The following is a 15,668-nucleotide window of genomic DNA, read 5'->3' as shown; positions in this document are numbered from 1 at the left end:
CAAAACAGGTGTCCTGTGAAGAAGAACTTCAAGTTAGATAACAATTCATAACTTACAAGTTGCTTCTGGTCAGGATAGTGATGTCAGATGACCTTGGAGGAGAGCTGTGAGCTGGAAAGAATTTCTTGAACAAACCCCTTTAGTCAAGTGAATAATGGTAGCTGAGTACCTAATACTGTGAGGGCAGGCCACTAATGTCCCTCACCTTATGGAGCCATTCATTTTTTTATGGTGACTTTAACAATTTGGTAAGTACTATTTATTGAACACCTATTATGTCCCAGGTACTTTGCCCAGAGCATTATCTATATTATCACTTATTGATCCCTCCAGGCCCAGTTCATTGCAACTTCTTTTGACCCACACCCCATGGTGCATAACCCCAAGCTGAATTAATAATTCCACTGCTAATTTTTAATTCATAATTAATAACACTCCACTCATTCTGTCCACTCCTTGAATGCAGCACTTCTCATCGTGTAGTCTACATTTCTGGTTGTTCCACTACCCACTGAGCTCAATAAGAGCAGCACCCATATTTCACTCCAATTTCTTAGCATTTGGTAGTTCCTAAGTAATCTGTTGCGTGAATATTGAGTGCAACTCCATGACTTCAAACTCATTGAAGAATCATGAAATTTTTGAGCAAGGATTTACACTTCTGCTACATACGAGAAAGATTTAACTGGAAAGAGTAACCTGCCTGGGCTTCCCTGATGGCGCAGTGGTTAAGAATCCGCCTGCCAATGCGGGAGACACGGGTTCGAGCCCTGGTCTGGGAAGATCCCACATGCCGCGGAGCAACGAAGCCCGTGTGCCACAACTACTGAGCCTGTGCTTTAGAGCCCATGAGCCACAACTACTGAGCCCACACGCCACAACTACTGAAGCCTGCGCGCCTAGAGCGCGTGCTCCACAACAAAAGAAGCCACTGCAATGAGAAGCCTGCGCACCATAACGAAGAGTAGCCCCAGTAGCCCCTGCTCGCTGCAACTAGAGAAAGCCAGCGCGCAGCAAGGAAGACCCGAAGCAGCCAATACATACATATGTACACAAATAAATACAATTTATTTTTATTTTTTTAATACAATTTATTTTTTTTAAAAAAAGTAACTTGCCTGAGGTCCCATGAATTTGATAGAATAAGATTAGAATCCAGTTCCCTTGCTTTTCAGTCCACTGTTGTTTCTTTTTTCATGGAAAATGCTACCAAACACAACTGAATTATCTTTATCTACCAATCTCCTAGCCCCACCCTAATCCTATCAGCAAATTGCCATTGGGCCTTCAGTCTACTTATGTAATATTAAATTTCCTAAAATATCCCACTTTTTTATACATAGCTTTCCTTTCACAACTTCCCATTCCAAATAGAGCAAAATCCAAACTCCAAATTGGTTGGCTTTTGCTGTAGCAGCACAGTGTAAAAGTTGGGGGAAACTTCTGCCTGTATTTTCACTAACAAGCTCTTTCCACAGGTACACTTTGATCCAGCCCAGTGAAACTTCTTGTCAACACACACACCATGCTCTGTCTGAGACTTCCTATTCCTTCTGACTAGAGTGTCCTTCCTCCTAATCGACCTGGTACACTTTAATGACCTGTTCCCCTTCTGGACTGGTTGCTTCTAGCACAGAGTAGAGACCTGGCTTGAGTCACACAGTAATTGAATGAGTGAATTTTGTGTGTCCAGCACCTAGGGCATAGCCCTCTGAAAGGTTCGCTGAATGACTGTTGTCTTTGGAAAATCACAGAAATGTAACTTACTCGTCAGAACTGTAAGCAACAATTTACCAAAACTTTTCTATTTGGAGGAAAAATAAGTAAATATATTGGCTCACTCAGCCTTTTTTTCTCCTTTTTTCTTTCATTCTAGTTCAGATGTTATGACTCTGCTATTGTCACTCCCTCTGTGAACTCCACATTCTCCCAGCACCCCTGCCCCTGACACTTGTGGGAGAGGAATCCCCAAATTCCTTAGGGGCTCCATCACTGGAGCAAGTTCTCAGTAGCAGAAGAAGGTCTGGGCTGCAAACAGGAAGTTTTTGTACTTCTGGCCACTTTGTGCCTGGGGCAAAAACTGCAGAGTCCACCTGGAGATTGCAAGAGAGAATGACAGAACAAAACTAACCTTCCCTTAACCCCATCTGAAGCTTTTCTGTGTAGACATTCTGACCCAGTATCACTTAAGGCTTCTCCTTCCAGAACTGGCGTCTAGCAGGCACATCAGAAGGGCATCCAGCAAAGCATCAGGTATGAACCCTCCTTACAAGGTCCCTCTTCACTTAAAAAAATCTTGAGTGGGACATCTCAATAATTGTTCTGAATTTTTAAGTTTTCAAAGCATCCAAAGGACCTTCCTCTTTGGAAGGCTGAGGGCCAAGGAGAAGCAGAGGCTAGTCACCTAGTCTCGAAATCCTTTTTTCCTCCTTCAATGCCCAAGACCCCATCTTGCCCCTTTAGCTCACACGGGGGGCAAGAAGCAGCTTTCCTCCGCCTGCGTGCCTGGCTTCGTCAACGACACCCATTAGTCTCCAGTCTTCCAGGGCAGCGGGGGACTCCCGTCCACGCGACCCGGGCCCTTGCCCAGGCGTGGGGGCCCCGTGGACCACGCTGGCCCGTGTGTAGGGAGAGGAGATGCGGCCAGCCCCGGGGATGACCCTGGCCCCAGCCTGCGGGGGCGGGTAGTCCAATGGGCAGCCTCGCTCCGGAGGCGGGCTCAGGCCGGAAGCCACCCCGCGGCACAGCGGCCCCGCGAGACGGCGCCCGTGCCCCTGCCTTCTCCGGTAGCGGCTCCGCGGCCAAGGGCGTCAGGGGCCAGCCCGCCGGGTCCCCGCCGCGCTCTTTGTCCTGGCCGCGCGCGGGCGGACGCGTGCGCCCCCCGGGTGAAGGGAGGCGCGGAGAGAGCGCGCGGGAGCGCGCGGGAACAGCTCGCGCCCGCCGGGCGCCGGCGGCGCGCGCCCCTCCGCCAGGCAAGCAGCGAGCGAGCACGCGCGCCGCCGCCGCGCCCTCCCCTCCCCCCGCGCTCGCCTCGGAACTTGCTGACTGCGCGGCCGGGAGGAGCCGAGCCGGGCGGCGGCAGCGGGAGGCCACAGTGCGCGGGGGTCTCCCGCGTCCCCTACGCCTCGCCGGGAGCTCGCGCCCTCGCCCAGCCGAGCTCCCACCCCCCCCCTTTTTTCCGAAGGCGCTGGGCGGCGCCACCCTCCGGCCGGAGCCCGGCACTGCACAACCCCCTCCGACTTTCAATGTTCCACACTCCCCGGCCAGAGCCTCCTCGGCTTCTTTTTTTCCCTCCCCCCCCTTTCCCCCCCCCAGCTGCCTCCATTTCCTTAAGGAAGGGTTTTTTTCTCTCTCCCTCCCCCACATCGTAGCGGCGCGCGAGCGGGCCGGGCGGGCGGCCGAGGTAAGGCGGCGGGGCCGGGGGGCCGCGTGGGGGGCGGCCGGGGCGGCGGCGGCGGTGGGGGAGGGGGCGGGGGCGGGCAGCTTTGTTCGCGCCGGGAGCCCGCGCCGCCGGTGTCCGCGAGCCGCGGCGGGGCCGGCCGGGCTGCTCGCATCACTTGGCGCCCGGCGCGGTGAGCGCTGCCCGCGGCCCCCGCGCGGCCCTCCCCACAAAGGGCCGCGGAGCTGCGTGGCCGCCGTCGCCGGCCGCGGCTCGCCTCGGCGGGCGCGGAAATTTGTTGCACTTCTTGGGGCTTTGTTTGTTTGTTTGTTTTCCTTCTGAAATTTTTTTTTTCGTTATTTTGGACAAAATGTCGGTCCGTGATGTAAAAATTGAGCGAGGAACCTTGATGGCACGGGGAGCTTTGCAGAAGGTGCAGTTTGAATTCTGCTTTTCCCAGGGTGGCAGCTCGGTCTTGGCCGGATGAATCTTCTCTGCTGGCCGTGAAAACGGCCAGAGCAGCTTGTTAGTTGATTTTTTAAAATTCGTTAAGTGTTGTATTTAAAGGCTTACGGGCTCAGAGGAGGAATCGCCACCTTAAATAAGCATATGGGCTATTAATAGGGTATGTTTTCCTCTCGGAAAGGGAATTTGGTAGCTTTGACCAATGTCAGTGTGTAAATATTTAGACGTTATTAGTGACTTTTTAACATTTTTCAGCGAGATCTGTTATTTACAGTGTGTCATATGTTATTAATGCTCGTTGCCTAAGTTCCCTGGCAAATCTGTTTCTTGCCTTCTGAGAAAGTAGACAATTGATAGATTGTCCAAGGGATGGAAAAAAATGTGAGTGGGTTTTCTAACTTGAGATCGGTAAAGCCCTGAACGCTGCCGTTGTGAGACACATCACCTCCCCTGTAACCTTCCTGTACGATGAGATGTGTGAACACTTTTGAAGCGTTTTCATTAAAATATGATTTTAGGTGAAGATTAAGAGAAGAAAATGCTGTTGGCTTATTTCTTAGACTTACATTTCCTTTCTTTCCCCCTTTTCTCTTTAAAAGTTTTCCAAGAAATAACTTCACCAAGATGTCCAGTGATCGGCAAAGGTCCGATGATGAGAGCCCCAGCACCAGCAGTGGTAGTTCAGATGCGGACCAGCGAGACCCAGCCGCTCCAGAGCCTGAAGAACAAGAAGAAAGAAAACCTTCTGCCACCCAGCAGAAGAAAAACACCAAACTCTCTAGCAAAACCACTGCTAAGTTATCCACTAGTGCTAAAAGGTAATGTGTAAAAAAAGGATTAAGCACGTTGTCAGGTTGTCTTCCAAATGGCCGGACGCTTTTGTTGGTTTTATATCAGCAATAGTTCGAAAACATTTCCTTTGCGCTCAGTTTTATTTGGACTTGAATGAGTTGTCATTCTTTAGGTGGCATATAATCCACCTCCCTAGAATTAGACTTTTAAGCAAACTCGTTCTGTACTTTGGTGACTTCAGTGAGAGTGTCCTTGAGCAGAGATTGGACTAACATCTGACAGATTGTTTAAGGAGTTGGCAAGGAAAATTTGGTGAACCCAAATTAGCTGGTACATTGAGGATGTTTCCTTTTTATGAGTCATATTCGGCTTCCTTGAAATTGACACTTAGATCAGCAGTGTCTCTTCATGAAACTTAATGATCAGAAATGGTCATGTTTGCTAGAAAATTTGTAAATTCAAGGCCTTGGCTATATTTGAAAGCAGATTTTAAAATTGTGCTCCAAATCTCCTTTCAGTTTTACAAACATTACTTTAAGTCATGCATCCCAGGTATTACTTTTTATAATTAAGCTGTGGTTATATAGCTCTGTGTCCTTGTGAGGGCAAATAAAACTGAAAAGTAGCCATTTACGTTTTAGGTGGCACTTGGTGAGTGACAACTTTGTCATTTTTCCTCTTCACTCTAAAACTTGTGGATATGCTTGTCACGTTAATACTCAACAGCAGGAGAAACATATTTTGTTGGATATAAGTGAAAGATCATTTGTTTCTTGTTGATTTATGTTATCTGTAATGGTGAAAAAAAGACTGTCAATGGGACTCCATCAGTGGTAGTAGTAGTGGAATACCCATGATTTCTAGTAATTATACATCAAATGCTTCTATAGCATTAACCAATATCGACATTTTATTGATTTTTGTTGATCACAGCCAAAAGAAAAATAATATAAAAGCTGATAAAATGTTGGCATTCTGTAGTGATATTCTGTGGATTTTCGCCTCTATTACATCAAAGTATTAATAGCGAGAATATTTATGAAATAACAGCAGTCTTTGAGATAATTTAAAATTCTCAATTTGTTGTAATCTTGTTGATGAACATATTAGACACATCTTAAGTTTTGAAAGCATTTTAAATTTGAATAAAATAAGGACTGCGTTTTTTCCTCTTACCTCAGGGATGTCATTATCTCTTCTCCCAAATTTATTTAATTTAAGTGCTGTACTTAAGGTCAGGGAAAACAGATTCAGTTAAATAAGATGGCCAGAATCCTTTGGAAGTTTTTCACTGGTAAAAATATTTGTAAATTTCAAAGTTTTTTTTTTTTTTTTACAGATAAAATATTGTCAGAATTATTAATGTGCACTTGCAGTAGCTTGTTAACTCTTACCTTGGTAAAAGTGACTTGAAGCCATTGTCAAATATTCTAGTGCTTTCCCTCCTCCCTTCTTGTCTCATTTGCATATAAGCTTGAAAAGAGAATTTCTTTGGTAAAAAGTGTTTTAAAATACATTTTATATCCTTTACTGAGTACTAGTGGAGGGCTAGTTCTCAAATCAGGTGTAAATGTCTTACTTATTTATAGTAGCAAGTGAGAAAAAAAGCTGCAAAGTTTCTGTTAAGGGATTTGGGTTATGCCTCTGAGAACAAAGAGGAAGCAGCCATGTTAGCATTACTGAAGGCGAAGCCAGCCTTGCATTTAACTGCATGGTGGTAGAGGGCAGTGTAATTCCCCGGTTATTCTGTAGACTCTCTCAAATCCTTTTTGTCTGTTCTCATTTCACTAACAGAATTCAGAAGGAGCTAGCTGAAATAACCCTTGATCCTCCTCCTAACTGCAGGTAAGAAACAAATTTTGTTTTAATTTCAAATTGTGGAAAAATATCAAGAGATTCATGTATTGTCCTTGAATATGTGTCCTGCAGAAGAGGCTACATTTGTTTCTTTTCAGCTTTGCAAGTGGATTAAACAAAAATTGTCTTGGGTGAATTAAATTTAGGTGGAAAAAAACCTTTTTAGCGTGTATCATACAATTTGGACTTAAGAATATGATTTTGTGCTTCTTGCTGGGATTAGTATGAATAGTGCTGATTTTTGTTCTGCTGTAATAGTTCTATACTGTGTTTATTCAGAAGTATATTGCAGAAACTTCTAAAATTTTGCTAAGCTTTAAAGTTACTGCTTGTGTGCAATCTGAACTGACCTTCCAAATTTAGAAATTGCTGAATGTGGTGTTACAAAATGTAAATGCAGTAAACAAGAGTATAGTTGTTTCTGTTTGATTTATTCAGTAATTTGCCTTAAGGACAAATTTTTTACGTGCTAAGCTAATGGTTTTAGTTGCTGTTTTCTAGAGAATGCATTGCTGGAATTATTTACATTTTAATTAAATGGCCTAATTACTTGGGAAAATTCTTAGTAATTTTAGTACTTGAAATTCGTGTATAAAAAGCAGTGAATGAGTTGGAATTTGTGGGAAGAAGTCATTTCAGTGAAACTCATGTAGAATAATTTAAGATTGTTGGTTGGTATAGGTGTATTAATAGTAACTGGTTGGTAATTTTTTTCCTGAAAATTTTTTAAAAATTCCTCTTACTTAGTGCTCAGTTTTTCAACAGTGACTTTATGGCTTCCAAAATTCATCAAACTTAGAAAACCAGTCTTTAGATGATGTGCATGGAGATACCTACTCAAGAACAAGAGTGGCTGCTAGAAATAAGGAAGTGTTGTGGTTTGATATGAAAATGTTTTCTTGTTTTACCTATATTTTTGCTACAAGTTGTGTTCACTTGTGATGATCAGACCTATTTCTGAAGTCTACTTGAGATATAATAGGATATAATCCAACTGCTTCTTATCATGTGTGTTAAGTGGGTCCTCCAATAAGGTGATCTGATCCTTATTTGCTCATACTTGTAATCAGACATTTCAGTTCAAAAAGGAAACATGAATGTAGACTAATTTTAAACATAGTGGTATGTCAGATCTCAAAGTAGCGCTTACGAGCTGCACTGTCCAGTAATGTAGCCACTAACCACTTGTGGTTATTGACCATTTCAGTTGTAGTCCAAAAATGAGATGTTCTGTAAGTGTAGAATACACATCAGATTTTGAAAACTTAGTATGAAGAAAAGAACTTTTGTAAAATATCTTACTGATTTTCTGAAAAATATTTATTGCATGTTGAAATATTAATATTTTTGATATGTTGGGTTACATAAAATGTTTTAAAATTAATTTATTTGCCATTTTAATACAGTTAGACAATTTAAAATTACATTTGTGGCTCGCATTATATTTCTGTTGAACAGCACTGCTTTAGAGAATAAATAAATCAAAGTATTTCCTTTCAGGCTTCTAAATGGTGTGTCAAATCTGTAGCCATTTAGGGAGGTCAAGTTAAATTTGCTCTCTGGAAGAATCACTTAACTTGGCAGAGTGTATTCTGGTATTTCTCATTGTAAAAGACGTAAAGATCTATCAGTTCAAAGGTCTTAAATGTTTTAAAATTGCATGTAAGGTCAAACATTCTTTAAAGGTTTTTGCTGATTTTCTGCAAATGGCACAAACTAGTGTTCTTGTGTAAATCTAGCGAACCCAGTAGAGATGTGTGAGATGCCCTCAGAGGAGTAGCTTAGTGTTGCGGTTGCTGAAGAAATGTGCTCTACATGTTTAGCCCAGGAATGTTTCCACAAGGTCACTGACGATTATTTTAGAGGAAGTAGAGTCTTTCTTGGAGATAGAAAGTTTAACTTGTTATTATTTTTCTCTTTATCTACCAGATTTCCTTTCAGTCCATGAAATAATGCTTTACATTTAGTGATTAGGCTAGTGAAATAGTGAACCTTTGGGCTTGCCCATGTGCAGTAACTTGGAAACAGCATCTGTGCTTTCCCTTGTCACAACTTGTGATCACTGTCAACTATTGCAAATGACATCTTTCAGTTCTCTGCTTCTTGTTATGTATGAGTTTCTTTGAGACTGTGTGAGTGATTAAAGAAAAAAAACAGAAAATATGAGTCTTAGTAGGAGACTGGAGAAGTTTTTTTTATTAGTTTGGGGACAGCCTTCCTTCATATGCTGGACAAGTAAAATACCCACATAGTTTCGTGTGTTTTTCTATAAGTCTTCAGATTCTTTTGGGTGGAAGAACATCTAGTCCTTGTTCTTGAGCAGGAATTTGGAATAGTGAGTGTTTAGTAGAGGCATTTTAGGAATTTGACAGCTAATTTAAAATTTGTATTGTATTTTTACCTTGTGTCATACTTGTCGTGTTCTTGTAATTCACAGGTGCATTGGTGAGAATTTTAGCTTTATGATGATCGTACAGTTTAAATTTGTTAATTTTTGTCTTAATTAAAAATGGGACTCTATATTAATAAATTGTAGAGTATGTGAATTAATATTGCCTGAAATCTATGAAACCTAATTCTTTTGACTTTAATGTGTAGTTAATCAGAATTCCATTATGGTTTTGAATATGATTTTTATAAGCTTATCAAAGTACGTGACACATTTAATTCTTCCTCAGGGAAGAAATGTAAAGTATGTCTGTGTACATTCAGGAAAAAGTAGAATGGAATACAAGAAAACTCAACAAAAGCAAACTTACTCAGACTTGATTAAGATTTTTCTTAAATTCCTTCCTATGTTTAATTAATAAAATATTCTTTAGTTATTATATAGCTGTGTCAAATATGTATACACCCAGGGTGATCATAGGATAGACTTAATTACTGAATTAAGTGTGTGGCTTTAAGCATGTTTGAATACATTTTGATAGTATTGATATTTCTTCTCCCAATAGTGTAAAAGTTTGATAAAATGTTATTTCCAATGATTTGATGGCATTTCAATTTTTAGGTATTGGAGTGCTTTAGGCCAAAGCATTCTAAACATAGGGATATGACATTTAGTGCCTTCAATTCATATTCTTTACTGTATTCCAGATTAGAGTATAAACAGCTGATACACCAGTGAGAATGAAGGGAAATTGTATGTGCTATTAAGACATTTATGTTCCATCCAAAGAGTGTCCTTGTCCTCTCAGGACTTGACAGGTGGCGGAAGTTTAGAAAGGTGCTGGATTTTGAACTTAGCCTCTAATTCTTTCTGTATCTGAGAAAGTAGAAAAATACTCTCCAAAAATATTCTTTAATATGTTCAGATTGAATCTGTGTTAAAGTAGGTATTCAGGGACATTTGTAAATAGTTTTTGAGTGTGGGAAAGACCTTATTGGGAGGGAGGTGTGACGGTATCAAGTTATAGTATTAATATGCGAAACCTGAAAGTAGGTACTAATGCTTGCAAGTTTTGCTCATTTCCTTCTTTCTAAAAAAAAAAATTAAGAGAAGCAGTTAAGTTCTAAACCAGAAGTTGGCAAGCCCTGATTTATTTGTAAGCCTAATTGTCTAACTGGATGAGCTCCATCTCCCTTTGAGGATTACCACCACTTTGCACCATTTCTAGGGAAGATAGAACTTCACTGGACTGGACTGTCTGGGTTCAGATCCCTGCTCTGGCACTTAATAGCTATGTTAACTTAGATAAGGTATGGAATATTTCTGTCTTTCAGTCTCTTATCTGTATAATGAAGATTAAAATGATATCCTTCTTTGTAAGTTTGTTGTGAGGATTAGATGAATTAATATGTTTAAAATTTTTTTAACAATGTAAACTTGGTCAATAAAACGGCCGTAGCATGGTTAAAGAGCTAGTTTATAGCAGTATGCCTTCACTCTTGCTGGCGTTTTCTCCAGTGCATCAGCATCCGACTGTAGGAATAATTTCATCTTAATCAGCTCCGCACCTATTTATTGAGACTATGTCAGGCAGCTGTTTTTTTTGATGTTAGTAAAAGCAGTTCCTTGGAACTTGAGTAAAAAAGAAAATAAACCTAAGAATATTGGGTAAAGCTGAACAAATAGTATATCCTCTTTAAAGGAATATGCATAAGGTTGATGATACTTAATTCAGTAGAGAATGCTCTGACTGTCCAATAAATTATAATAAAAAATTTTAAAATAATGGTGATAGGTATGTTTTCCCTTTTAAATGTTCCATTGTAGGAATTTGTAGTTTTACTGTATTGAGAATGAGATTATATCAATGTTTTTGTAAAAGTTAGATTCTGAATTGATACAGTTTACTCGTTACCTAAACATAGCATTCTTTCCTTCTCTCTGATCTAGGGAGAGATTTTGGAAGCTTTCTCTAATTGGTGTATGAAGGCAGGTCATGATCAAAATAATGTGATATCTACATAGCTTTGTTGGTTGCTTATACAATACTTGGTTTTAAACCCTCCCACACATATGGATAGATTGCTTTTTTTTTTTTTTTACTTATACATTTGATTGTTATTAGCCAACAATATTAGCCAGTTTATATTAGCCAGTGTGTGCTATGTGAAGGTACCCTATTTTATAAAACAAAATTGTGCCATTAATCATCTAGTCCTTTTGTTTTCAACTGTTGAAAAAAAATCCTGCAATTGCCTTTTTATAAAAATTAAATCTCAGTTGGACGCTCAATTTGTGAAACAGATAAGTATAGAACTACTCTGACTGAAGGTGTTTTCCATCTCACTCTACTGTGGTCATCTACCAAGGGTAGTTCTTATTTTATTATTAATTAATTACATTTTGACATCAGCATAGACCTCAAAAATCATGAGGATTTTTCTTGGTACTTGGACATTCCTGATAATTTTAAATGTTTTATTTTTCAATAAACTAATAGTTGGTTCAGCACAGCTGTAATATCAATACATGAATCCGGTATGTTAATACTATATACTATAATTATTTACTTGTTTGTCTACCTTCTGCAAGAGTTAGTAGTCCTTTGAAAGGATTGTCTTGAACATTTTTCTGTCTTCACACAGTGCTTTTCATGTGAAGATTTATTAAGTTAATAAATAAGTTGAAGTCTGTCAGATGGACAGGAATAGAAATTCCAGGCAAAACAATGAGTTTGGATTGGAGAAAATCTATTATATATCCCATATATTCTTTACTTTTTCATAATTGTAATTTTTAATATGATTATTCAGAGGTATTTTGTTACCATTTTTATTGTAAAAGGAAATTGATTCACAGTAAAGCTAATTATTTCCCTCATATATGCCAGTGTAGCAGAAGGACTCAGATCTGTTGTGACTAAAAATTTTTTCCAAAAGAATGATGTGATTGAAAATAATATTCTTCCCCATCTAAAGGTCACATTTTTATTAGGGATCTGTTAATTTCAGTGCAGATAATGTAATTAGAAAGTGTGTGAAAACTGTGCATTTAAAAAGTTGCATGGTTACTTTGCTGCTGCATGCAAGACTCAAATTGTTTTGTTCCTTTCTATACATAACCAACTGGTACCTTATTCTTCTCTCCTTGAATAAGTTGCTGTAACAGCAGATGGATATGTTTAGTTATAAGAAAGTCAACAAGTCATTGTTCCTTAGAGTGCCGGGCGCTCCGATTGATAACAGAGAACTTGATCTGCCATTCTGGTCTTTCCTACAAAATTAAGATTAAAAACAGAATAAAACCACTGTAGATCTAGAGAAATAGAAAATGGTTTTTTTCCCTTCCCATACTGCTTTTAACAGGAAGTATATTTGGCATTTTAGAATCTAGAAGAATAAACATCTTTAAACTTTTAATATTTCTCTTGCCTCAGTTCTCAACTGGGGGCAGTTTTTGCCTTCTTATTCCCTCACCCCACCCTGGCCTAGGGGGCAATTGGCAATGCCTAGAGACTTTTCACAACTGGGGGAAGAGGGGCTGCTACTGATAATTTAGCGAGTAGAGGTTAGGGATGCTGCTAAATACCTTGTAATGCCTAGGTCAGCTCCCTCCAACAAAGATTTATCTGGGCTATAAAATGTCAGTAGTGCTGAGGTTGAGAAATCCTGCTGTAGATGTTTATTCCAGTGCCTTGCCTCTTTAATTTTTACATAGTTTTTTTTTTTTTTTTTTTTTTACTGTTTTCCTATCTTACTAGTGATGCCTACTGAATACATTCTCCTGTACCTTCCTCAGAGTTGGTGTCCCCATCTCCCACTACTCTTGTGCTGTAGTTTATCTTATGTTATCTGATACATGTCTGTTTTTTTTATGTGAACCTACAGGAATGGCTACCTTGAGTACCTGCTAAATTATGGTCTATTGAGGCCAGAAATGCTTACAGCAGTATTTTTAATTAACTAGTCTCCTTCTAGTTAATTATACCCTCTCATGATTTAGCTTTAGGCTGGTTGTATCTGTGTGCTACTGGGAATATTGAAGTATCGTCAAGTAGAAATACCATTGGAAAGTCATCAAAATTCAATTGGATTCAGTACGTTGATTAAACTACAAACAGGTTAGAAAGCTATGCTCTTCATTTGATTTTGATTTTGATCATTAAGACAATACAGAGATTATTTACTTCTATTATTGTTACAAGTCCACAGTCCTTTATTTCAAACTCTTGAGGCCAGTAATGTTTGAGAATTTGGAAATTTTAAGATTGTAGAAAGGGAATGTGATACATTTGTTGTGTTTTATGTAACACCGCCAGTGGGATCTGGAGAAGCACTCCATAATTAAACATTCATATTTCTACAGTCAGATTGTATGAATGTTCATATTAAGGGGATAAATAGACACTACAGATAGTTTTTGGTTAGTTCATGTTTGGTGTTGCTGCCAAATTATTTTTCTCCAAACTTACTTTTTTTTAATCTTTGATTTTTAGAGCTTTGGGGATATTCCAGAATTGCGGGTAAGCAATTGTGGCTCTATAATACTTCTGTTACAATCACAAGTGACTTCAGCTATTTTACTCATGGTGAAAGGGCGTTTAAAGTCTTGTTCAGCTTTTCTTTCTTTTACCTGTTTCCTGATAGCTGTTTTTAGTTTCTCAGTTGTTATTTTTGTACTGTTGCTTTTTGTTTTTTTTGTATAACTTGTGTGCTTAACTAGAAAAAAGTTTAGACTCTTGATTTTAGAATTTTTTCTCCTTAAGGTGAAACTATAAGTATCAGTTTCTTTTTAAGTTATTCTGTGTACATTGGATTACTTTTCTACTTTGCTATCAGAATTCTCTTTTAACCATTCTGTTCATTCTGGATATACAAAATTACACAGAAAGGAAGATATCCTTTAATACCTAAGCTCAGGACTTGCCATTTTTATGTATGCATTTTGTCTAGCATTTGAGTGCAGTTAGGCTGTAAAAGGAGACGCTGAATTTTGCTAAGCTGTGTTGCGTTAACAAACAAACCTAGAAAGATTATAACATGAACATATAAACGTTTGTCTCACTTATATGAAGTCCTCTTCGGGTCCAGGGACTCTCCTGGTTAGCTCTTCCACGTGTTGGCTCAGATCTGTGCAGCTTACATCTTGTAGCCCTGCCATTTGGAACATGTGTCCAGGCAAGATAGCTAGAGGGTCATGTGCTGGCTAACTGTTAAGTGCTTTGGTCTGGAAGTAAGGCATGAATTAATCACATGGCCTCGACCAACTGCAAGGTGGCTGGAAAATGTCAGGGAGCATATGGATATTCAGTGAGAAATCGATTTCTCTCCTTATATACAAAGGATATATACTTCATGAATAAGTGAGCACCCAGCCTGACACTACTGGATTCCATAGTATAGTGCCTATTAATATGCTATTTTATTTAATTCCCAAAACAATCCTTTGAAGTATCATTCTTGTTAAGATTTCAAAAGCTAATCTGAGAGCTGTCACACATGTAGTGCATATACATAACAGCTCCAGGGCAAAAATTTAGGCTTACTTTTTTTTTTTTAAATACATTTATTTATTTATTATTTTTGGCTGTGTTGGGTCTTCATTGCTACTCGCAGTTGAGGGGAGCAGGGGCTGCTCTTCGTTGCGGTGCACGGGCTTCTCATTGCGGCGGCTTCTCTTGTTGCAGAACACGGGTGTGCAGGCTTCAGTAGATGCAGCACATGGGCTCAGTAGTTGTGGCTCATGGGCTCTAGAGCGCGGGGCTCTATAGTTCTGGCGCATGGGTTTAGTTGCTCCGCAACAAGTGGGATGTGGGATCCGCAGCATGTGGGATCTTCCCGGACCAGGGCTTGAACCCGTGTCCCCTGCATTGGCAGGCAGATTCTTAACCACTGCGCCACCAGGGAAGCCCTTTAGGCTTACTTTTTACGTGAAGGTAAGCACTTTTGCTTTTGTATACTGCTGCTTGAGAAATTGGGTAAAAGCATTCAGAGTTGTTTAAGGGTTTGTAGGTGCATGTTTAGTACAAGTACATCCCATTTGTTTGCTTATAGTCTCTTGAAGGATCCAAAATACTGTATGGTTTTAGAACCTGGCAAGTGAGGTCCAGATGGTGAGTTGGAGAAAGAAGAGTTGCCTTCTTTGGCTTGAGGGTGCTAGGCTCACCTTGAGTTTTTTTTTTTCTTCTTTTTTTAAATCATTCAGAAGCATTTTCTTTTCAAGGAGCATTCCCCAAGTTGCCAGCTTTCTTGGTTATTCTCTTGCCTTGTAAGGAAGAAGGTCAGGGATTGAATACGATCGTAATGGAAAAGGCAAATCTTTGTTCTCTGGCTTGTAGTTCCTTGTGTAAGGGTTTTCTTTGGGCAAAGCAATGAGACTTTAAATCTGCCTCTACTTTTTTGTCTGGGGTATTGTGAAGCGGTCTATGTTTATGAATTGCTTTGAAGTTGGAAAAAAAATCTATGGATAAGAATTTCTAGCTTTATGGAGAAAAGTCCTAATCACATAGGATTTTAGGAGTATTTTAATGCTGATTTCTCAGCAACATGTGCACTTGTTATTTTTTAATACTGGTACTAGATCTGACTTTTTATAGAAATTTGGCTTTATATTAGATCCCTCTTAATTTTATCTTGTTTTATATCGTTTCATTGTTTATTTAAACACTATTTTTCCTAAACTTGTGAATTTATACAAAAATATTTCCAGATAATAGTATGGAGATTAGCTTTTTTCCTAGGAGTCTCTCTGGAAGAGGAACTGTTCCATTTAGCAAAACAAACCTAA

The 15,668-nt window shown here is 39.6% G+C and overlaps 1 protein-coding gene across 8 annotated transcripts in view; it reads left to right on the top strand.

Annotated features, from left to right (window-relative positions):
- Positions 1-1,225: 1,225 nt before the first annotated feature.
- UBE2E3 (ubiquitin conjugating enzyme E2 E3) overlaps positions 1,226-15,668 on the top strand; it is a 104,143-nt gene continuing 89,700 nt past the window's right edge. For 2 of the 8 annotated variants that reach the window (XM_019931581.3, XM_019931583.3), the window contains exons 1-3: positions 3,108-3,403; positions 4,444-4,662; positions 6,431-6,481. In XM_019931581.3, coding sequence (XP_019787140.1) covers positions 4,469-4,662; positions 6,431-6,481 — 245 coding nt within the window. In that variant the 5' untranslated portion in view covers positions 3,108-3,403; positions 4,444-4,468. Of the gene's footprint in view, positions 2,254-2,833; positions 2,973-3,107; positions 3,404-3,518; positions 3,905-4,443; positions 4,663-6,430; positions 6,482-15,668 lie in introns of those variants that run through there. The other 6 variants (XM_019931586.3, XM_073807523.1, XM_019931582.3 and 3 more) reach the window with 6 other exon arrangements.

Source organism: Tursiops truncatus, chromosome 7 (genome assembly GCF_011762595.2).
Source record: "Tursiops truncatus isolate mTurTru1 chromosome 7, mTurTru1.mat.Y, whole genome shotgun sequence".
Classification (NCBI taxonomy): Eukaryota; Metazoa; Chordata; class Mammalia; order Artiodactyla; family Delphinidae; genus Tursiops; species Tursiops truncatus.
This window is presented reverse-complemented; position numbering and strand designations above follow the sequence as displayed.